General features: G+C 36.7%; 1 protein-coding gene across 6 annotated transcripts in view; it reads right to left on the minus strand.

Annotated features, from left to right (window-relative positions):
* The window catches only part of LOC111747568 (sperm-associated antigen 16 protein-like), an 803,762-nt gene that overhangs the window by 31,955 nt on the left and 747,336 nt on the right, over positions 1-24,471 (minus strand). For all 6 annotated transcript variants that reach the window (XM_064286709.1, XM_064286706.1, XM_064286707.1 and 3 more), the window contains one exon: positions 11,526-11,591. In XM_064286709.1, coding sequence (XP_064142779.1) covers positions 11,526-11,591 — 66 coding nt within the window. The remainder of the gene's footprint in view (positions 1-11,525; positions 11,592-24,471) is intronic.

The following is a 24,471-nucleotide window of genomic DNA, read 5'->3' on the forward strand; positions in this document are numbered from 1 at the left end:
GCATACAGAATGAAATGTTGCTCAGTCCTGTGCCATCCACACAACAGTAGGTATGTTTGAGCCCACTGTTACAGCCACTGCGTCAATCCATCTCGTTGAGGGTTTTCCTCTTTTTTGCTCCCCTTCCACTTTACCACACATGATATCCTTCTCCAGGGATTGGACCTTCCTGATACATCCAAAGTGAAATGAAATCTAGCCATCCTAGCTTCTAAGATACATGCTGGCTGGACTTCCTACAAGACGGGTTTGTTTGTTCTTCCTACAGTCCATGGTATATTCGATACTGTTCACCAACACCATAATTCTCCTTCGCCAGTTCTTTGGTCTTTTTCATTGTCAGCTTTCCTATGCATGTGACGCAGTTGAAAAGCCCATGGCTTGGGTTAGGCACACCTTAGTTATCCAAGTGACATCTTTGCTTTTAAACAATGACCATTAATTATTAACTTTATAGTCAAAGAGCAGTGTCAGGAAATATAACATTGTCATGTTGCTTCTAATTTCCATGGAATCATCAAAAAAATTACAAACATGAAATAACCTCTTTCTGATTGTAGGAGTTACTGAAGGTTAAAATTTCTGGGGGTGATATAAACTTAAATGTACTATTCCTTTTTTTTAGTCATTTATAGTGTTAAATTTCTGAGAATAAAACAAAGAAATAAAGAGAGAAATAAATATCTGAGGTAGTAGATATCCATTTATTACATTTAAAAAATAATTTTCCATTTGCTTATTGAATGCCTGCTTACACGAACTCTTTTTTCCTTCTGTTGTTTTTAGGTGTCTCTGTTTTCTATCAGAAATTATTTTCTTTGCAAAGTTTTAGGTAAAAGAGGTCATTTCAGAAAATAGTTAGTTTAAAAATATTGTATATTATTTGGTAAGTTTAAAAGATAGAAAGGCAATTTTGAATATGTAAGTACATTTAAATAATTCAAATATTTTTATAAGATAAAAATGGTCTGTTATATTTTCCTTAATTTTCTATTCTGTTGTGGTTTCCAATTTCCCTGGATAGACTGAAGCTGCTTTAGGGTTTTTTTTTTTTCTTTTTTGCCACACATCTAAAAGTTTTGACTTACGCATCATCTAGGTGCAGTAATGAATAAGAACTGACGTCAAATATCAATATTATCGGCCCTGCTAAATGGTAGCTGACATCAAGTTGGATTGCTGAAGAAGTAAACAAAATTGGATTTTTGTTTTTAATGTAAGTACTGCCTGACATCATTTGTCCTTCAGAGGATCAATGGCTGAATGACTTAAATGTTATTTGCATTTTTTAGGTAAAATGGCCAGAGAATGATACTAAGTACTTTCTTGATTGAACTTGGATAGAAAACAAAATTCAGAAATGCCACTTCCTTTGCTAAAATATAGGAAGGGCTTTTTTTTGATAAGCAATTGCAGGTATCGGTTTATCATGCTTTAAAGAAAAGGTAATGTGCATTAATGAATTTATTTCCATTTTAGTAACTTAGAAAAAACAGGTAACCTATTGCAAATCGAATTTAAAATTCTTAACTGCCTAATTATTAAATGTTATATCCTGATATGAGAGAAACAAAATACTCCTACTGAGGTTTATATCTATTTTTTTGGGGGGGGGGTAGGATTTAAATCAAACTTAATATAGTTACATAGTTTCTTATTTAGAATAATATTAGAATTTTATTTTCTTATCTTTCTTAAGGTGTAAAATATGTACTGTAGCTTTATGTCTATAATATTGATATTTCATTGAAGGAAATTATAGGATATAAGGAATTCATTATATATATAGTTGTTGTTGCTAGGTGCCTTCGAGTAGGTTCCGATTCATAGTAACCCTATGTACAACAGAAGGAAACACTGTCTGGTCCTGAGCCATCCTCATAATCGTTATGCTTGAGCCCACTGTTGTAGCCACTGTGTCAATCCATCTCGCTGAGGGTCTTCTTTTCGTGCTGAATATATACATATATATATACACACACACATATATTATATACACACACATACATACAAAAAAAAAAATAGCTGCTGTCGAGTCGATTCCGACTCATAGCAACCCTACAGTACAGAGTAGAATGGCCCCACAGGGTTCCAAGGCACTGCTGGTGGATTCAAACTGCTGACCTTTTGGTTAGCAGCCGCTCTTAACCACTGCGCCACCAGGGATCCAAATGTACATATATTATTTTATTTACTTTTGTTTGCATAAACACAAATATCTAGGAAGAAATAGATTATTAGTTCCGCTAATAATAACAGCAGTGGTAGCAATAATAATAATAATAATAATAATAGGAGTAGTGTGAGGAAGAGTAGTAATGATAGCATTTTCTAGTTGCCAGGTAACTACGTTAAACACATGACATGTATTATCTAATATTCCCTGTTCTTTTTACCATACATTTTACAAAAGAGCTATATTACTTGCTCAAGATCATATACCTTGTGAATGACAAAGCTAGGATCCAAAAGGTAGTAGGAGGAGGCAAGTATAACTGCAATTGAGTAATTGCCAAGCATTTCAAAGGCATGGGGCACTATGATGCTATAGAAGCTTTCTGTGAAGCAACTATAATAAGCTGATAACTAAGTGACTTTTGCTAGAAGCTTACTATTCACAGAATTTGTAAGGCCAATAAAGTTGAATAAATAAGTACCCTATCCAAAAGTTGTTTTGGCCTGTGAAAGATTACCTCATAAGCAAGTGTTAGCCCTTAAGGAGAGGTTTGAGTAAAAAAGGAAGCATATTTTTGTCAGGGAAGTGGGAGGCTCTTGAAGAAGGTCTGAATTGCTCAGTTATAGTTCTTCAGAAAATGGTTGAGCTGAAAGTCTGAAACCTAGCAGAAAGCAAAATTTTTAAAGTAAACTTTTATAAATATAACAAAATAGAAGCCTGTAAATATTCTAGGAATAATTGAAACTGGGGAGAAATCTAAATTATAGGGATGAACCAAGAAAAAGATGAAATACTTTTGATAATAGTTCTATTTTTTAAATGATTTATAGGACAAGAGAGATTGTAGATGGATGGAAAATGTCAACCTTAGTTTTAGAAATCAATTAAAATATGCCAGCTAAACTGTTCCTAATGAACCTGAGAGGGTTTAAATCAGAAGAGCAGTATCATGGAGTTTATTGGACTATTAATGCTTGTGTATATCAAATAAATAAAACCAAACAAGTATCCAAGGTAAAAATAAAATCACATACATTACAATACAGGTATGTAGGTTTGAACCAGAAAATATTACCAAATTGGAAGTTTTTAGTTTTGGACAATTTTAAGCACAATTGCTTAAAATAACTCAGTTATGCATGTTTATAATTTTAAACAATATTGAAGAATATGTATTTTTTTTAATGTTAAAGTTGGCTTTTCAATCTCACCCCCTATTCTATAATTTGTTATCTAAATGGCAAGTTTTTCTATTTGTGTGTGGATGTGTGTTGTTTACATATCTAGTCATAAATAAAAAAGATTAAATAAAATGGGGATGTTTTATAATTTGTATCAGTTGGCTCTTGCTAACATTTGTTATCTATCATAATTTCTGTGGGTCAGAAATTCCTCCTGAGGTTGTTGTCAAGATATTGGTCAGGGCTGCAGTAATCTAACGACTCATCTGGAGTTGGAGAATCCTCCAGGATGATCACATGGTTGGCATTATATGGCCATTGGCAGAAGGTATCAGTTCCTTCCCTTCTGGGCCTTTCCATATGGCTACTTGAGCGAACCGAACATGGTGGTTGGCTTCTTCCAGGGCAAGCAATCATCCAAAATATCAAGGTAGAAACGTCCTTTATAATAGCCTCAGAAGACACACTGTCACTTTTGCAGTATTCTATTGTCCACATAAATCAGCTGTTATTAAATGTGGTAGGGCACTACACAAAGGCATAAATACCAGGAGGCAAGGATCATTGGGGGCCATGTTGGAGGCTAGCTACCACATAACTACTATTACAGAGCTAAAGCTTATCACTAAATAATTTTTCATGGTTATAGTCACCTTTTCTTGCTCTCATAGACAATTGTGCCCAATCATTAATAATGGCTATAAAGTATTTTTAAAAAAATGTTTTTCTGGGGTCTTAAATGCTAACAAGCGGCCATCTAAGATGCATCAATTGGTCTCAACCCACCTGGATCAAAGAAGAATGAAGAACACCAAGGTCACACGACAACTAAGAGCCCAAGAGACAGAAAGGGCCATATGAACTAGAGACTTACATCATCCTGAGACCAGAAGAACTAGATGGTGCCCAGCTACAACCAATGACTGCCCTGGCAGGGAGCACAACAGAGAACCCCTGAGGGAGCAGGAGATCAGTGGGATGCAGACCCCAAATTCTCATAAAAAGACCAGACTTAATCGTCTGACTGAGACTAGAGGAATCCCGGCAGTCATGGTCCCCAAACCTTCTGTTGGCCCAGGACAGGAACCATTCCTGAAGACAACTCATCAGACATGAAAGGGACTGGACAGTGGGTAGGAGAGAGATGCTGATGAAGAGTGAGCTAATTATATCAGGTGGACACTTGAGACTGTGTTGGCATCTCCTGTCTGGAGGGGGGATGGGAGGATAGAGAGAGTGGGAAGCTGGCAAAATTGTCACGAAAGGAGAGACTGGAAGGGCTGACTCATCAGGGGGAGAGCAAGTGGGAGAACGGAGCAAGGTGTATACAAACTTATATGTGACAGTCTGACTTGATTTGTAAACGTTCACTTGAAGCTCAATAAAAGTTAATAAAAAAAAATGTTTTTTGATTGTTATTTGCTTTCCATTCCATCGGATCTCTATCGTAAACAGCCTGCCCCAGGGATAATCTCTCATTAACATATGCTAATCAGTATAATCACAGACACTTTGCACAGCTTTCACTTTAGGTAAATGAATACCAACCCAAGCCTCAGAAAAGCACTACCTGACAATCCTTGGCAGGCGCTTGGCGCATATTGGTAAAGTCAGAGGAACGTCTAGGATTTCAGCTACTATTTGGGCACAAAAGAGAACCTCTTTTTTATTTTGGAATATGTGCGTGTGTATCTGGAGATTGCTGCATCCAAAATGCTGTCCAGGCAGAAGCTGGTCTGAGACAAATCTGAACACATTTATGAAAGGCAAAGCTGATAAGATTCCCAGGAAATGGGACCATAGACCTAATAATGAACCTAAGTTCTCCCATTCTCTGAGTTTTACAGATACAAAAGCAATACACCTCTCTTGTTATTTAAATTATCGTAAGTTAGATTTTCTGTTATAACGAAAATGTCGTAGCTGATAAAATGGTGTAATGAAAACCTTGTCCATTTATTTGCTCATAACTCTGTATTCATTTGTTTATTCTTTACATTTAAAACTAGTGCCAGACTATTAAATACATAAAATCGACTATGCTCGATGCTGGAGTAAAGTAGAGGGTGAGCAAAAAAAAGGTCCTCAATGAGATGGATTAACACAGTGGCTGCAATAATAGGTTCAAACAGCAATGACTGAGATGGTGCAGGACCAGGCAATGTTTCGTTCTGTTGTGCCTGGGGTCGCTATGAGTTGGAACTGATTTGACGGTACCTAACAACAATAACAACAATAACAAGATGCTGGAGACATTGAAGTGAACAAGGACTCTGCATCCACCCTGGGGAAGGGGTTAGTGCATTTTTGCTTGTACGCAAAATAGTTGTATCATGTTAGGTCAAGCATGACTTTGTTATTATCTTTATTTGGAGATTAAGTATGATTTAAGGAGGTATGTATAGGTGCCAAGGAACCCTGGTGGTGCAGTGGTTAAAGCAATCGACTGCTAATGGAAAAGTTGGTAGTTTGGAATCAGTGACTCCATGGGAGGAAGATGTGGCAGTCTGCTTCCGTAGAGATTCACAGCCCTGGAAACCCTCTGAGGTCACTATGAGTCAGAATTGACTCGATGGCAGTGGGTTTGGTTTGGTTTGGGTGGCAAGTTAACAAGGGGTAAGACTGAGATGGTTAATTTTATGTGTCAACTTGGCCTGGCTGTTGTGCCCGGTTGTTTGGTCAAACACTAGTCTAGATGTTGCTATGAAGTATTTACATGTGATTAGCATGTAAATCTAGTCCCTGTGTGGTATAAGCAGTTAACGCCCTAGGCTAGGCTACTAACTGAAAGGTTCAAATTTTGAGTCCACCCAGAGGGGCCTCTGAAGACAGGCCAGTCTATCTATTTTCAAAACATTAGCCATTAAAAACCCTACGGAGCACAGTTCTATTCTGACACACATGAGGTCACCATGAGTCAGGATCAATTCGAAGGCAAATGTTTTATAGGTTGATTTATTTTTAGCATATAAATCAGTGGCATCAAGTAAAGCAGGTTACCGTCCATACTGTGGTGGGCCTCACCCAATCAGTTGAAGGATTTAAGAGCAAAATTTAAGGTTTCTCAAGGGAGGATTCTCCCTCCAGGCTACAAATAGCCAGCATTTGTTTCTCTACGCCACCATCTGACCTACTGACTTGGGACACAAGACTGCTGGAATTCCTAGTCTTTTGCCTGAACCTATATATTTGGGGCATAAAATGGCCAGAATTTCCAGCCTGTCACCTAACCTGTGAATTTTAGACTTGCCAACCTCCACAATCATTTGATATAAATACATATTGAGTCAATTCCTCAAAATAAATCTCTCTCTATTAAGGTATGAATATATTAATGTGTGTATGTGTGTGTGTTATATATGTATATATGTATGTATATGTAACGGAAACCCTGGTGGCATAGTGGTTAAGAGCTACGGCTGCTAATCAAAAGGCAGGCAGTTCAAATCTACCAGGGTCCTTGGAAACCCTATGGAGCAGTTCTACTCTGTCCTACAAGGTTGCTATGGGTTAGAATTGACTCGATGGCAATGGGTTTGGTTTTTTGGTTTTGTTAGCACAATAGTTAAGTGCTTAGCTGCTAACTGAAAGGTTCACAGTTCAAACCTACCCAAAGGCTCCATGAAGAAAGCCCTGATGATCTGCTTCTATAAAGATTACAGCTAAGAAAACCCTATGAGGCAGTTCTACTCTGTCACACAGGGTTGCTATGAGTAAAAAAAACTATTCAATGGCACACAACAACATATATATATACCCTTTCCTTACTTATCCACATAGTCATGTTCCAAAGACCAGGTCATTATGCAAAATTGGCATTACACGAAAATGGAGGATGACTACATCAGATCACAAAGTAGAGGATGACTATATTATTACATAACTGCCAAATTACGTAATTACATAACTGCCAATGATTGAGAATCATGGCCCAACCAAGTTAACACATAACCTTTTCCGTCATAGCCAGCATTACTCTTGCCTCGCACCTTGGTGTTTGTTACTGCCAGATATACGTTGTGAATGCACAAAATATTCAGATAGTAGATTTTTTACTATTTCATAAATATGATATATAAGATAGACAGTCAATAAGTGAGGAGAATGTATATATATATATGTGTGTATATATTGCCATATACGACATAGATACACATATTACTGTTTGTGTATCTCTAGAGAACTCTAAGACAGATATAACATCATACAACATAAGATGTTTTAACTTCAAATTATGGATTTAAGTTACAGGATTCCCATATATTTGAAACTAAAAGCAATTGTAAATAAATTCTGATTTAAAGAGAAAATCAACAGTGTATAAAAAGTAACAAAATTAAGATGACAAATGTTTCCACCGAGAGATGAAATGTCAGACTTTTTAAATACAGAAAATTTCAGAACATGCCTGTATACAGACAGAAATAATCTTGTAGACAGGTAAAGACTAGGGATAACTGACAAGGTAAACTTATGAAGAAGGTGGGAGAGGATGGTATTTGCAATGTAAATAGAAGGATTTCAGTGCCTTAGTTGTTCATTTGCTGCCTTCTGTGATTACTAGAGGGGGGATGCAGAAGGTGCTTGGAGGTGCTATTTAGAGATGCAGTAGTTGGGTAGGGCAATATGATATTTCTTCTCAGATGGCTTCTGTTTTTTCATTAAAGAATGAGTCAAGGATATCAGAGAGTTTGTGATGGAGAGTAGGTAGTGAGGAGGTTTGAGAAAAAGGTAAAAAGATAATCTAAGAGACAAAAATAAAGAAGAGAGTAGAAGGAAACCCTGGTGGTGTAGTGGTTAAGTGCTATGGCTGCTAACCAAAAGGTTGGCAGTTGAAATCTACCAGAAACCCCTCGGAAACCATATGGGCCAGTTCTACTCTGTCCTGTAGGGTCGCTATGAGTGAGAATCAACTCGATGGCAGTGGGTAAGGGAGTAGAAAAGTGAACATAATAGAGAAATATAGTTGAAAAGCTGGGCACTAATCAGTGACCATTTGTACATTGGGATCATAAATTTAAAGTGAATAAAAAAAATAACCACTTTGTACGGTTTTCTCTTGCATTTTAATCTATTCTGGTACAGGGCAAAAAATGTAGTTTTGTTAGTTAAGCATTGCGGAGTAAATGAGGTCAAAGTGAGTTAATGTCCTTTGCAATGGGATTGTAACAGCTAAGGAACCATAGCTGGGTATGATATGTGACGCACGGTAAGTGAAGGCAGAAGGGCTGATGGGATGGCGAGTAAGAGAGTGTTTCAGTATATCAGAGAGCTCAGTGAGGTGGAAGTACTGCTGTATTGGGTTTACTTAAGTAAGCTGGAAAGGTAGAGTTAATTTGTAGAGTGAGCCTGACTTCACCAGGTAGCCACAGCATATCCACTATGGCTCCATGCCTCTCAAAACAGTTGGGAAGGTCCACAGAGAGATAAAGTTACCCACTCCACTGTACTATCCCTCCAAGGAGATGACCAACAACAGTTTCTCAAAGACCTGATGGAATCCTCACCCCAGTCAGGCTATAGCTCAACTTCCAGAAAAACTGAAGGCCACGAAAACACTGCTCATTCTACTGCTATGTAGTTTTACACAGTCTCTCTCTCCCCTTTACTTATGTTAAATTTCTTGTGTCAGTTAGTATTTATCCAGGAATTACTTTCAGCATTTTTTTTTTTTAATTTGGCTTTGCTTTACAAAATGGCCTTAGTAAAAAGTTTTCCTAGTTCCTTAAAATGCTTCATTACAGTTTATTTAAAAAGAGATTCAAAGTATCCATTTCTAATAGAAAAATCAGTCAGGAATAAAGGCACCTATGTTCTAATATTACATAATATTGTTGTTTTGTGCAGTCAAGTCGATCCTGACTCGTAGTGACCCTATAGGACAGAGTAGAACTGCCCAATAGGATTTCCAAGGAGCAGCTGGTAGATTTGAACTGTTGACCTTCTGGTTGAAAGCCAAGCTCTTAACCTCTATGCCAACAGAGAGAAATAAAATTCAATCTACCTAGTTTTTAGGACCATTCATAAATAGTACATATTGCATATCTGTTGTTGTGATTCTTGGTTGCTAGCTAGAAAACACGGAATTTTACATTTGTGATTTCTGCTTGCAAATAAAAAAAGGCAGCATTTTGCTAAAACTGTGTTTATATAAATGCTAAATGCAATTATAACTAGTAATGTAACTTGAATGCACATCCCGAAAGGCATCAATTAGCAAGTCTAATATTAAATAATTCAAATCTCTGTCTGCTATATATGCATTGTATGATGCATTTATTATCAGAACTTTGATAGTTTGTTTGAATGTGGACATGTCATAATGTCATGTCCTCGAGAGACTCCTGAAAGTCTTTGTTTTTCAGTTCCTGCTGCTTCCCAACTTGCTGACATTACTTAGCAGGTATGTGGAATAAAACATATTTTACAAAACCATTGATATGTGACCAAGTTTTCATTTAAGAGTGTTAGTCATCAAAACCAAACACCATTTTCTTAATAGTTAACTAAATATTTGCAGCAAAGAAGAGGTAAATTAACAGAAAATTTCAATGAGGCTTAGGGATGTAGATTTCAAACAGTGTTTTAATACTCCTTTCAGTATGAACAAGGGTGTCAACAAAAACTGGTTAGACACTTTAACACTGGACATCCGGACCTCATATTTATCATCCTGCTCTTGGATATATGCATATTTAATGCATCTTTCCCTTAATGGCTGATTCAGTAAATCCAATATGGAGTCGACTTGACGGCACTGGGTTTCTGGGGCAATGTGGCTACTTCCATATTTATTGTTACATTTAGAATGTTAAATCATGTGTCTTTTTCAGCTATGATATTGCTTACCAAAATAACAGTCTTGAATATAAAATATTAGTTTACTTCATTTAGCTTCCATTTAATTTTCCTAGGACATGTAAAGCTATATTTAATAGATTTCTAGCATAAATATATTATTTGGGCTCAGGGTACATAAATGGCTCTATAATCTGCTAGAAATAAAATTTTACTTGGTATCTAGAACCAATCCATAATATAATATGTTTTAACTAATTGGCTCACTGCAGTCAATTAAATGGAATATCCTTCCTACGATGAATCTGTTAAAATATAATTGTGGTTGAGCCCATCATTAACATTCCCAAGGCTGACAAAGACAGCAGCACAATGTCAGTTAGAGCAATCAACATTCCTTTAGGAGATATAATTTTTAGTTGGCATTTTCCTTTTTCTAAAAGAATAATCACAGCATGATAGTAACAGAATTTTGACTATGCTATCATTTTGAAGCTAGATGTAAGTAATCTATCAGATTTTTTTCCCCTCTAATTGGAAAATAAGAGGAGTTTGGAATTAAGGTTCTTACTCTACTTGGAACTCAGAGATAAATTAAAATGTTACCTACAATTAAATCATAGAGCTTGAAGGGACTTGAGTGGTCATCCATCTAGTCAAATCACTTTCATCTGAGAAGGAACAAACTTCATTCATCCTTCCGTTATTACTCTCTCAACACTTTTAAAGACATTGCCTTTAGCTTAGCAAGTGGAAGCAATGTTAATAATCTTCATCATTGGTAAAATCATCCTTATATATGAATACCTCAAGCTGCAAATAAAACACTTTTGTTATGTCATCAGTTTACATGAAGAAAGACAAATCGGAAACCTCATGAGGAACTGAAAAGCTATCAAATCAACTTTGCTCTGTTCTGGCCTGAAAAAAAAGAAAAAAATTCCTGTTGCCTGCCTTAACTTTTCTTATTTTTAGGTTTCCTTTCAAGAACTTTAGTTATCTTTATGATTTAACATGGAAATTTTAAAGTCTACAAAGCCACCTACTTTCTTGAAGCCCAAACTGGACAATACATTTTAAAGATGTGTTTAAAGAGAGTTGAGTGTGACAGTAGAATTCCTCATCACTCTTGCCACTGCACACTGTGTGTGTGAGTGTGCAAGTGTCAGAGCGTGCACATGTGTGCTTTAAGCTGCTTTGACATCATCCCTTCTTATACCTTCTATATCATTTCTTTTGTCCATAATCAAATTCAAAATGTGCTCCTTCTCATCTTGTTAACATACTATTTCCCCAAAAATTTTGTTTCCTAAAAAATTAATTTGCACCTATGAAGCATTAAAAGAATTTATTGTGAGAACTGAACTCACCCGAGGAGTGAAGGTGGCATCATTGATAGAATGCATGTGACCGTAAAGTGAATGCTCACATTTACCCTGGGGAGACAAAACAGAAGTGAAATCAAATAAATTCCAGTTGATATAGAAAAAGGAATTACAGGATAATTGATTTTATTCACATTTTAATGTAATTTTTTATTCCAATAATAAAATCAATACATTCTTACTGTAGAAACATTAGCTTTTGTCATCAGCTACCATTCAGAATTAGACAGGACCGTGTTGGTGAGTGTGACACTAGGACTGTTATCTACACTGAAATCTTTGTGTCCTTGCTTTTACACCCCTGGGGCTGGTGATAAACTTACTAAATTTTGCAATTGGCATGGTTTTCAAGCCCTGGGAGAAGGAAGAAACCCTTATAGACTGCTTTTGTATTCAGCATAGCATTTCCACCAAAGCTCCCGGGAGCCTTTCTTTTTTTAATTAGGGGATCACATTTTAATTCCTGAATTTTCACAGTTCACCATTAATATATTAATATCATTACATGTATGAAAATGTTACAAAACATGCACAGTGATATTTTTAGTAGTAGATAAATACTCGTTTTGTGGAAACTACACATTTACCTATTCAGCTCATCTTTTCCAAACAATAGCTAACATTAAAATTAACTGCAAAAGTCTTTAAGGTTCAGTTTAAACAATACCAGGGAAATGAGCCCAAAAAGAATTATACAGAGGATCTAAATATGGGGCCTATTGTTTTGATATAAATGTGCAAAGGGCATCTTGACTATTTTAGGGAAATAATTCAAATTCTTTAGGAGAACCTGAAAAAGTTCTATCTGGACTATTGTTTGGAGATTTTTGCTATGGGCTTTGAAGCTCAGATTTCATTCAACAATTTATTCGATCAACAAATATTTGTATGCAATTAATGTAAGTCAGGCACAATTCTAAGTGCCTCGAATATGTCAATGAATAAAACAACTCTTGTCATCATGGACCTTACGTTCTAGTGGTGGCAGAAAGTCATAAAAATAAACATACAGTATGTTAGAGGATAGTAAGTTCTGTGAAAAGAAGAAAAAAACAGGCAGGTAAAGGGCACCATGTATTTTGGGGTTGGGGGTGCTAAGGAAAAAATCACATTATCAAGTAGAGCAATCTGGTTTGGCCTCATTCAGAAGGTAAGGTTTGAACAAAGGCTGAAGGAAGTAATGGTGTTAGTCAAGCAGACATCCAGAGGAAAAGTGTTCCAGGTGGAATGGAAAGCTAGAGCAAAGTTGCCAAGGTAGAAGTTTGCCTGGGGTGTTTCTGGAACAGCAAGGAGGCCAGCGTGGCTGGAGTAAACTCAGTGAGTAGGAGAGTAGATTTATTCAAAAGTTTTCATCTAGTCTCATTCACCACCTTCTATTTCTGTAGTCCAAAACAATGTACACACAACGACAACAAAGCAATCTGCTCCCATAAAGATTACAGCCTGGGAAACTCTATGGGGCAATTCTACTCTGTCATATAGGGTCGCTTGAGTCGTTATCAACTCTAAGGTAAACAGCGGCAAACCATATAAGGCTGGAAGAGAGATTAAAGAAAAGGCTACAAAATGGGATCATAACGGATCACCGTCACGCGTCCTTCTTATATCAGTCATTCGTGGGAGATCTGCACTAACCAAAGTTGGAAAGACTTTATAATTAAACTCCATTCAATAGTCTCGCTATCGCTATTATGTTTGGTAAGTTAAATTTCAAATACCTATTTACGAAACTAATCCATGCTACTTATCTCTTTTCAGAGAATGTAAAATTTTTCCAAGTGAATTTAAATTTCGTAAAAATATGTTGAAACATTTTGGCACTCTCTCAGTTTTCTCGTCCCCCTCCCCCATGTTATTCTGGTTCAGTATCTTGATTCTGTTATAATTTTAAATTCAGTTATGCTGAGAACCTCAAATCATTCAAATCTCCAAAGTGGAAATAAATTACTTACAAAGCCAAAAGGCAAAGTATCAGATGCAATTAATTTTTATATTCTATTTTTTTATCTTAGGAAATTTTATGGTTAACTTTCTTTGAGAACTAAATATCATACAGTTATATAATATTATACATTATAGTGTTAATATTTTAAAATAGTTAAATTAACAAATTTGTCCTAAAATAATTTTATTTGCAAATGTTCTAAGGGCATTCTTGACTGTTTTAGGGAAATAATCCAAATTCTTTAGGAGAACCTGAAAAAGTTATATCTGGACTATTGTTTGGGGATTCTTGCTATGGGCTTTGAAACTCAGATTTCATTCAACACTTTATTCAATAATAAAAGTTTTGCATGTAGTCCTCTTCTAAATTAAGAATCTCTGAACTATTTGATTAATTGGTAAGAAAAATGTAGTTTTCTGATTGGAATCCTGAATGCCAAGCTTTAATTCAAAATAAAATCTCCAAGGCACTCTTAAAAAGCCCTGGAAATATGGAGTTATAATGGAAATGCTGACAAACCATATTTGTGCTGCTATAACAAAACCTGACTGGAAGATAAATGTTTCATGAATTCAGAAAAGTTGTAAAAGCCTTTCTCTCCAGCTTTGTTCCCAAGATAAAAGTGAATGTACTCTTTTTGTGGTATAGGGAATATGTGGGCTACTAATATTCTAGTCTGCAAACTGCCTGAATCAAAAGCAACACCCAAACTGGGACATTAAAATTTGGAATATCTTCTTTGATGAATTTTTTGTCAGAATTGTTTTATTTCAAAGTGGTAGAAAAAATTAAAATAAAACCAAAAACCAAACCCACTGCCATCAAGTTGATTCTGACTCATAGCGACCCTACTGGCAGTTTAAAAAAAAATGATCACATGACATAACAAGCCATTGCTGCAGTATTCAACTCTCTCAGACAGAGAAGCTGTGTGCAATAATGGTCTCAATCCCTGGCCCTGAGGGTGGAAACACCTGGGATTTAATTCGTGCCACCTAACTCTGTGACCTTGAACAAGTTGTTTCATTTCACTGTGGTTCAATGATGTGATGGTATTTAACCAAAAATTTGTTCTGAGAAGAAAGTGAGCTAATGTATGAGAAGTGTTGGGTCTACTGCCTAGCACAGCTAAGAGCTTACCAAGTATTAACTCTTAATACTAGAGACATAAATTATTTAATGCTGATGATTCCCAGTAGATCTCTCCACCAAGCCCCAAATTTGCATATCTATGTGCCAACTTGAAGTCCTCAGTAAGAAGTCTTAGAAACATCAGGGCTGTTTTTTCCTCTGTCTTAAATTTTTTTTTTTTCCCCTCCAGATTCCACCCCCACATAGTGATGCCCAGTTCCATGCCTTGCTTCCTACTGCTTTCTACTGGGTTCTCGGGCTCTCTGGCCTCTAGCTGGATTCAGCAAGAGGGCAGCCCCAGCAACAGATGGAAGAGCAGAAAGACAGATAGTTGAGGTTAATTACCACCTTGGTTTCCTTCCTGTAGAGCTATGAATTTGGCAGAGACCCTTTATCTAATTCTGCAACTCCTTTTGTGTGGATGCTCTCCATGGCTACAGTGTGCACTGTGGTCCAGTGATGTTCTTATTCCCCTGTACCTTTAGAACTATGGACAATCAGCCAGTGCCATGGCTTCCCATTTTTGCTAGTCCTTGGGTGCTTCAACATCTTAAAACTAGAGTTTAATCCTTGTGCCATCTCTTTCCTGCTGGTGACCTGTCTGATACAGCACCTCAGGCATAATACGGCAAAAACAGACTTTTTTATTTACTCAACCTTAGCCCACCTATCCTGAACCTCACCAAATCTTTCTTTCCAAGTAAAGGCATCACTAGTTACTCAATAAATAAATAAATACCTAAGAAAAAAAAAAAACTGGGAATCTGAGTCCCTCTGCTCCCTTCCCCGTGCCCCCCCTCCAACGTTCATCCACTACATCATCTCTTAACAAAAGTATAGCCCTACTTTGCCTACTCCTGTCCATCTCCATCATCACCACTCCAGTGCAGGACATCTTCATACGCAGCCTGACTATAGCAGGATCTTCTTTATTGGTCTCCTTACCCCTACTCTAACCGCATTCCATACCCATTCCTCTCACAGCCACTAGAATGGTCCATAAAACCTAAACCAGACTGTGCCCTACGTCTACTCACTGCCATTCAAAAATGTGCAGTCTTACTCAGAATAAAATCCAGACTTCTAACCCAGGCCTGAAGGCTTTATATTGTTTGGCTGATGTTGACTTCTTTGACCTCATCCCTCACCACTTTGTTATCTAATATTCCTGCCCCCTCTCTTACATCTAGTTCTTGCATGTGGCAGGAACTGTTTTATAAAATCCCTTTCTTTTCTTTTTGGGCTACATTCAGTCTTGAAGTCCTATTCTAGTCCTGGCCATTAAAAAGATGCCACACAATTCTCTAATCTCTCCCTGTTTGCAGGCTGCGGACAGAGGGGCCCAAGAAGGTGGAGGAGTACAAAATGGAAGGAATGTGGGTTTCTGAACCACCACAAGGAGAAAAGCTACCCACCAGTCAGTCAGAACCTCCCAACTGGACATTCTATGAATAAAAATTAAGTTTCTGTCATGCCAAGCCCCTGAGACTCGGATTTAACTGTTTCAACAGGTGTCAATACTCAGCGAAAAGTTCACCCTACTTTGTTTCCTTCATATCAGTTATCATTAACTGAAATCACTTAACTAATTTTTTTTGTGTTTATTGTTAATCTCCTCCCACTAAAATTAAGAGAAACTTCTTTGTCTTGTTCACCGCTGTATTCCCAAGGCCCAAGGCAGCTTTGGAAGGTACTTGATAAACAGTTCTTAAGTGAAAAAAGTAAACAGGGTTACATGGATATCACAACTGAAAATTGGGAAGAAAAAAAAAATCCACCCTCACCAGATATGCTTATTGTTGGAAAAGTAGCTTGGTCTTCTCTTCAATATTTATATTCATCTTGATCAGTCATGACCTGGAAAGTGCACTGTCTTATTCTTCTAACTCTTGGCTGTAATTTTGTTTCCACCCAGGAGCATATTTACCCATTGACTTTGTTATTGCCTCATAACATATAAATAACTATAAGGAGATAATTGATGATTCCAGGAGGAGGAAGTAGCTTTACATTTATTGAGTGCTTATAATGTACCTAAAACAGGGGGCTAAGTGCTTTGCATGCATTATCGCATTTAATCCTCACAATGACACTATGAGTTGAGCACTGTTGTAATTCTCATTCTAGAAAAGAGAAACACTTAACCCACAATAACACAGATAAAAGTGCCAGAGCCAAGATCCTAATCCTGTTTTGTCTAATTCCAAAGCCACTTAACCCTCTATGGACAAGATGACTAAGCAAGACTACAGAGGCAACATTTTAGTACCATTTTCCAAAATTTTCCCAATGTTTCTCTTTTCTGGGTAGATGTGCATCTCCTAGTTATATGGGGCACAGATTGAGTTTTTTCCCAAAAGTTGTAAGTAGAAGTGGAATGTGATACCCTTCTCATACTCCTCCCAACCCTACCCTCCCAGCATTTAATTATTGGTGTAAGGATCCATCCAAGGATCTCTTTTCCCTCTGGCAGAAAACAACAGCATTCAACATGGTGGCTGCTAGATCAGTCTGGATCCCTGGGTGAGTACGATGAGCAGAGTTTACCTCTGGCCTATGGAGGACACAGAACATGGTATAAACTTTGCTGAGACTTCAAGGTTGTTTGTTACCATAACATCATCTTGCCTTACTTGACTGACATAAATGCCATGTATGAAGATCACTTTCATCTCCTTAGAATATTAAAAGCTTTTCTACTCTTAATAGTAGAAAGAGCCTTGGTAGTACATGGTTAAGCACTCCAATGCTAACCAAAATGTTGGCAGTTTCAACCCACCAGCAGCTCTGTGGGAGAAAAGACCTGGCTATCTGTTCTTGTAAAGATTACAGCCTAGGAAACTTTATGGGGCAGTTCTACTTTGTCATATAGGGTCCCTATAAGTCAGAATCAACTTGATGGAACACAACAACAACTGTCAATAGTGCCATGTGAAGCAAAGAAAAATCTTAAATATTTACCCAAAGCCCAATACTCAAGACAAAAGTTCAAATATTCTTCACAATTAGGCCTAAAATAAAATAATAAATTAGGTAGTTAAACTCAGGTCATTACTAAAATCATTGAAGATACAATATTCACAAGCTTCTTTTCTCATTATACTGACTTTATCTACTTAACCAATGGGTTCTATATTCTTTTGAAGAAAAATTAACAGACTTAAAAATATACAGTGAACCTTCCCACTTGAGAGCTTTTTCTTTTCCCAAGGCTATATTTTAAATTTCCTCTTTGATAAAATGTCTTTTACTTTAGTGAGGTATAACTTCCATACAACAAAATGCACAAATCTTAGGGGCTTAGCTCAATGAATTTTTATTTATATACACATCTGTGTAACTACTGATGAGATCAAGATATAGAACATTTTCATCACACCAGAAAGTCCTTCATGACTTTCTCAGTAAAAACATCCTCACAATTCTTTTTCTTGACTATAATTTTACTAAGAAAAAGAATATGAGTATGGTTTTAAAATTAAATATCACCAAAGACTACAATGAAAAGTTAGTTTCCATATCAGGCTGTCCCCAGATGCAATGATTGTAAATATGTCCTTTGTGTCTTTCACGGAATCGTCTATGCACATACAATCAAATCACTGTTCCTCACTGTGCCATGTATCTACCTCAGCTCTTCATAAGTGAAAGCAGATTACATGTGCTTTTCTGTATCTTGTTTTACATTTTATTGTGAGAGGCAGTGTGTTGTGGTAAGAGTGATACCAAAGTGAAATTGCAGAGTTTAAATCTCTGCTTATTGGGAAGTTATCGAGAATGTCTCTCATTTGTGCTATGCTGAGTACTTTACCCACAGTCATTCTTTTAATGCCTTCCATATGAAATAAATAATAATTTTAATTCCCACTTACAGATGGAGAAATTTGTGTAAATTGATTACCACAGCATTTGCAAAAGGAAGAGTTATTATCGTTCATAGATTAATTTGTAGTCTTCTTTTCTGTTTGTTGTCCTACTTGTTAACTTTTGTTGACCGCTGAGAAGAGCTATGGTAACAACCACCAGAGCTAGTTTTAAGCCTACCTAATCAATAGAACAATTCTACAGCACTGGTTACAAACAAATAAAAAGACCTAGTTTAAACTTGTCTAATAAATTAGTAACGATTCCACGGTCGTTGTTACAAGCAAATGACAAGAACTAGTTTTAAACCTATCTAATTTAATTAATCAATGACAACTAGCTTCAGTGAACATTCCTCTAAAACCTAAATAGCGTTTGAAAGCTGGCCAACTGGGCAAAAATTCACTATAGAGAACATATTTCTGAGGCTGATATCAACCCTCTTCCACCTCCGTAATCAACAAAAACAAGCCTCAATAACACTACTCTTCTAAGATTGACATCAACCCGCTCCTGCTTCTGTAAGCAACACAGTCCAAAGTAAACTGTTTTCCAAAACTGGATATAAGATTAGCATTTGTATTTGCTCAGTGAGTATAACTCTGATCAGTACAACTTTTCATCGCTTACATGTATAGTAAATTCAGCTTTTAGGTTTCAGATATTGAGTGGTGGTCTCATCCTCCGACACTACAGAGACGAGTAAGGGCCAGAGATATCTTTATTCCACTATCCATAAAATACCTTAGGTGTGCAATAGCCATTGGGGCATTAGCTACTTGCAAGAGTTAAACTATGACATTATTTTGTAGTACTTATTGCATTGTATGCAGTCCTGGTGGCTAAGTAGACCGTGGTTAAGAGCTTGGCTACTAACCAAAGGGTCAGCAGTTTGAATCCACTAGCCACTCCTTGGAAACTCCATGGGGCAGTTCTACTCTGTCCCATAGGGTTCCTATGAGTCAGAATTGACTCGACGACAACGGGTTTGGTTTTTGGATTTGGTTATTGTATTATACATGGAATTTACAAATGTACAAAACTTACTTTGAGCTTACACGCAAGCAGACTCGAAATGAAAAGTTACATTTTATTTGATGTCACATTTGAGTACATATCTAAACAGACTTGCATATTATATATGCAGATAACGTAGTGGCTAAGAGCACAGGCTCTTGAGTAACATGGCTTGGGTTTGAATTTGGGATTTACTGCTGACTGTGATCTTGGAATAGCCAGAGCATCAGTTTCCTCTTCTGTAAAACAGGAGAAAGAATAGTACCTACATCATTGGGTCATTGTGAGTACTGGAAGAGTTAATCCCATAATCTACGTGAAGTCCTTAGATTGTTGCCTGGGACGTGGTAAGTGTTCAATAAATGTTAATTATTACGTAGTCACAATGTGAAGATTACAACTTCTATGACAGCAAGGATGACGTCTATTATCTTCATCACTTCATAATTATAATTGCTGTGGGCTGACCCATGGTGGGTATTTAATAAATACTTCTGAATGAATATGCACACACGCACACACACAATAGAGCTGATTCCAGGAAAGTTAAGTAGCTCTGGTGCTTTTGCCTTTACCAACGCTCTTCTCTTAACATGACCTCTGTCCTAAGGCAGTCAGGTGAAAGAGTTTAATTTATCAGCATTTTTTATTTTATAAAGAATCCTCCTGGAGAGGAATGCTAGAAATTGGAGTGCAATAATGGAATTTCACACCCATTCCACAGTTTCATAGAATAAAGTTTAGTGTGTTTTCTTGTCCACAACACCCTCTTACACTCAGCCACTGCTACCAGCCCCTCCAACCGCTCACATACATCGCATTTATGAGAAGAGGCGCAGTCTCCTCATAGCATTATTCTTGCATATATTTTTACAGAAAATAATTAGTAAAGCAAAATATTTAAGAATTTTAAAAGACAATATTTCTAAATAAAACAATGGGATTAAAGAGAACACTACTGTGCAGTTATGCCTTATGTATTTTTATTTCAAATTCTGTTACTAATGAAAAGTGCTACAAAAGAAAAGAAATCTACTGTGTACATGGGTGAGCAGAATTAAAGTTCACACGGGCTGTGAGAAGAACATTTATTTTATTACTTATTTCCAGCTAGATGCAGCTTGTTTCTATTATAGCTGTTACCTTAATGATCACATTTAAAAATTAATGTCAAAAGAATTTTATGAAGATTCCTTTTTAATTGAACAAGGTTAAAATATTTTAAAATTAGAGAGTAATTTATATAACACTACTATTTTCTACATTTTAAAAATATCTTTGAGAAACCAAAGAATTTTAACCTTATAGGCTTACTTATTGTTAAAGAAAAATATTCTCCATTATTATTACTGAAATAGTCCCACTGGCATATAAATTGGAAGCAGAATAATCATTAACAAGGGTCCTAGTTTTTGTAACTTTATGTAAATAACTAACCATGTCTGTGAAAGATTATAGCAGCTTCTACAATGTTTGCAGAATCCATGAGTAATTAAGATGAGTTAAATATGCAAATCAAGCCTAATTAGCTTCATTTATTAATGTTAGTTTGCCTTGACTCTGAAAAAAATTCTGTTGTGGATCTTTTTTAGCACATAGTATTTTTGATTTCTTTGTTCTAGGTTGATTATGAAGAAACAACCTGTTTTGCCAGAAGGAGGAAAAGCTTTCACACAGGGTTCTGGGTGCCATTTAGACAGGAGAGTTAAAAAAAAAAAAAAAAAAATGCTCTCCATAGCATGAGAACTGACTAAAATGCTATTATATGTATAGTTTAGCTACTTTCCTTTAAACGATATTTAATTAATTTAATTTCATCAATGTAGCAAACTCTCTGGGAATTTCTTTCAGTGAAAATGACCCTTGTCACAAGTACAACCCAGTGACTGAGTAGGACCAGGTACCGCGGGCTGCATCCAAAAACCAGAGTTGTCTGTAGGAGTGCCTTTTCCTTGACAAAAATATCTAAATTCCGTTTCATTAACTAAACAAACTGTTCTATGTAAAACTCCCAGTGCCTCAAGAAGTTCATGTGGAAAGCATAAAGAGTTAGGCCTTTACAAGAACACAGTTATCGGAAACAATGCAAAGAAAATATAGTACGAAGGTCACAGGGAAACGTTAATAAAAGCTAATAGTAAAGTTCAGAGTCAGTCAATCTCACTGGCTTCTGATAAGCAAAAAGGAAAAACAATAATATCTCAGGGCAAACAGATTCTAAATTCAACACTGTGTCATCTATTTAATTACTTCTATTCACCATTGTAGCCAGCAATTCGATTACCCAAATTCAGAAAATTGTTTTACATTATTATTGATTTTATTGCTAGCTTAAGGGCTTACTGTTATTATTTTTAATAAAGATTTGTGTGTGTGTGTGTATGTGTGTGGTGGAAAACAAGTCTTTTTTCTAGGTTTCTGAGGGGCTATAATTTTTTTTATGAGAGCATTTACATCTCATATTATAAAGACAATATGAGTTTTCAGATTTTTTTTGTATAGTACTGTATTTGAATTTTAAAAATTGCCGGTAAAAACATAAGAACATGTATATGCGCATAGATATTTTTATTTGTATATGAAGAAAGAATAAACCCTCAAATATAAAATACTTTCAGTTTCATAATGCATAGCTTTTATTCACTTAACAGATATTTATTTAAATTCCACTGTTGATTTGTGTCCTACAAAAAGATATGTGCAAGTCCTAATTCCTGGTACCTGTGACAGCGACTTTACTTGAAATAAGGTCTTTTTGTAGATGTACTAGGTTAACATGAGTTCCTACAAAAGTAGGGTGGGCCCTAATCCAACATGACTGGTGTTCTTATAAGAAGAGAGGAGATACTGAGAGACACACAAGGAGAAGACCATGCAAAGACAGAGACAGAGACTGGAGTGATGCATCTACAAGGCAAGGAATGCCAACGGTTGCTGGAAAGCACCAGAGGCTAGCAAACAGGCATAGATCAAACATTCTGTCCGAACTCTCCAGAAGGAATCAATCTTAAAAACCCCTTGACTTCAAACTTCTAGCCTTCAGGACTGTGGAAGAAGTTTTAAGTTACCAAGTTTGTGGGACTTTGTTATAGAGGTTCTAGAAAATGAATACATCCACTCAGTGCCCAAAGTGCTAGAGACCAGAGTAGTAAAAGAAAAATTTAAATTGGAAATTTGGGCTGAGCCTGAAACAAATAGAATCAACGTTCCAAGCTAGGTACCCATCACCTCGTATGAAAGAAATATTTGAAATTAAATGCAAAACTCCTTATTTAAATGGAGGATATAAGAGTCAGTAATTGAACTACAACCTGAAGAAAGAAAATAACCTACTAGAAGACAGACACAATGCCAAGAGGTGAACGGAAAATGTGAGATACCTGCAATAGGGAGACATTGAACAGTCCATGAAAGGACCAGTTTTACATCTGACTAGTTCAGAGGGTGCTGAGCTAGATCTTCAATATAGCAAGAGAGAAGCAAATTCTTACAAGTTCCTTTTACCTCATCATCCTTCCTGCACTCCAATACTGATGATTCTGAAGCCATCATTAGGCAAATGGGTGTGTCTTTAAAGTCTGGAAACGGTCCTCCCCCTGGCTGCCAACAATTCATGTCCCTCTAACATACAAAATACACTGTCTTCTTCCAAAGCCTCCCTAAAAGTCTCATCCAATTACAGTATCAGCTCCAAGTCCAGAAACTTGTTATCTAAATTAGGTCCAGGTGTGGATAATGCAGCTGGGGTATATTTTCTTAAATACAGCTCCTCAGTTCTAGACCCTTTCAATCTCTACAACTATGAATCTAAAAAGAGATGTTATCTACTCCATGCCCTATACACATACACACACACACACCACATACACAACCCCATACAATAGTGGGAAAGGCTCAGGATATCCACTATAAACATGTCTGTTTAAAAACAGGAGAATGAGAGACACAAAGAGTCACTGTATATAACAATTCTGAAATCCAGCCAGACAAATTTTAGAAGTTTCTTGACTAGGTCTTTAAGTCTGGGGATCACACTCCAAGCAGGATGCTCGTTAAAAATGCATGTTTGTATGTAAATAGATCTTCTTAAAAGATTCTACTTAAAGAGATTCTTAATCAACATGTCCATTTGAGGTTCAAGAATATGTATTATAATAAGCATGCCATTGGATTCTAACATGTAAAAAAACCTGATCTAGTCCAGTGCTTCTCCAATTTTAATGTTCATACAAAAGACCTAGAGATCTTGGTGAAATGCAGGTCCTGATTCAGTAGATCTGGGGTAGAGTCAGTTGTATGCTGCTAATGCAGCTCTCTGAATCAAAAAAGCCCTCACTTACAGCATTTGCTGATTTCTATGGTGTTCATATCCCCACCATGGCCAATTTCAAGAAACCAACCTGATGTCACTGAACTCAAATTTGGGGAGAGATGAGCACACTTGTCTCTCACAAGTGAACCTGAGCCAGTTCCGGCACACCACTCAGATTTCGAATTTCTAACCAGCTACTAGGTGATACGGATGCTGGACCTCAGAACAAACTGAATAATAAGGATCTGGTGGAGAATCATAGGAAGCCGCCTGAGGGAAAGTGAGATATAGACTTCTTAAGAGGAAACAGAGACAATGAAAGAGAATTAGTTGGGCAAAGCAATGGGGTAGAGGATAATGATTATCAGAGAGTGACTCTAGACTAAAAGTCAGCAACAGGCTCAATACCGCCACGCCCATGTATTTACATAGTGTTCACTGTGGTTTTGCTGTAACCATGGCATGGTTGAGTTGTTACAATAAGACCCCAGCTTTACTGGCCTTTTACAGAAAAATCTTTTCCCTAATTCAGCTCCAGAGCATTAACTTTTAACAACTACACGGTGTTTTTACCAGTATGTTGCGGTAAATGGCTATGGAAAATACACATTTGCAAATATCCGCCCAGAGACACATATACACAAGCACATACAAGTACATAC

This window comes from Loxodonta africana, chromosome 6 (genome assembly GCF_030014295.1).
Source record: "Loxodonta africana isolate mLoxAfr1 chromosome 6, mLoxAfr1.hap2, whole genome shotgun sequence".
NCBI lineage: Eukaryota > Metazoa > Chordata > Mammalia > Proboscidea > Elephantidae > Loxodonta > Loxodonta africana.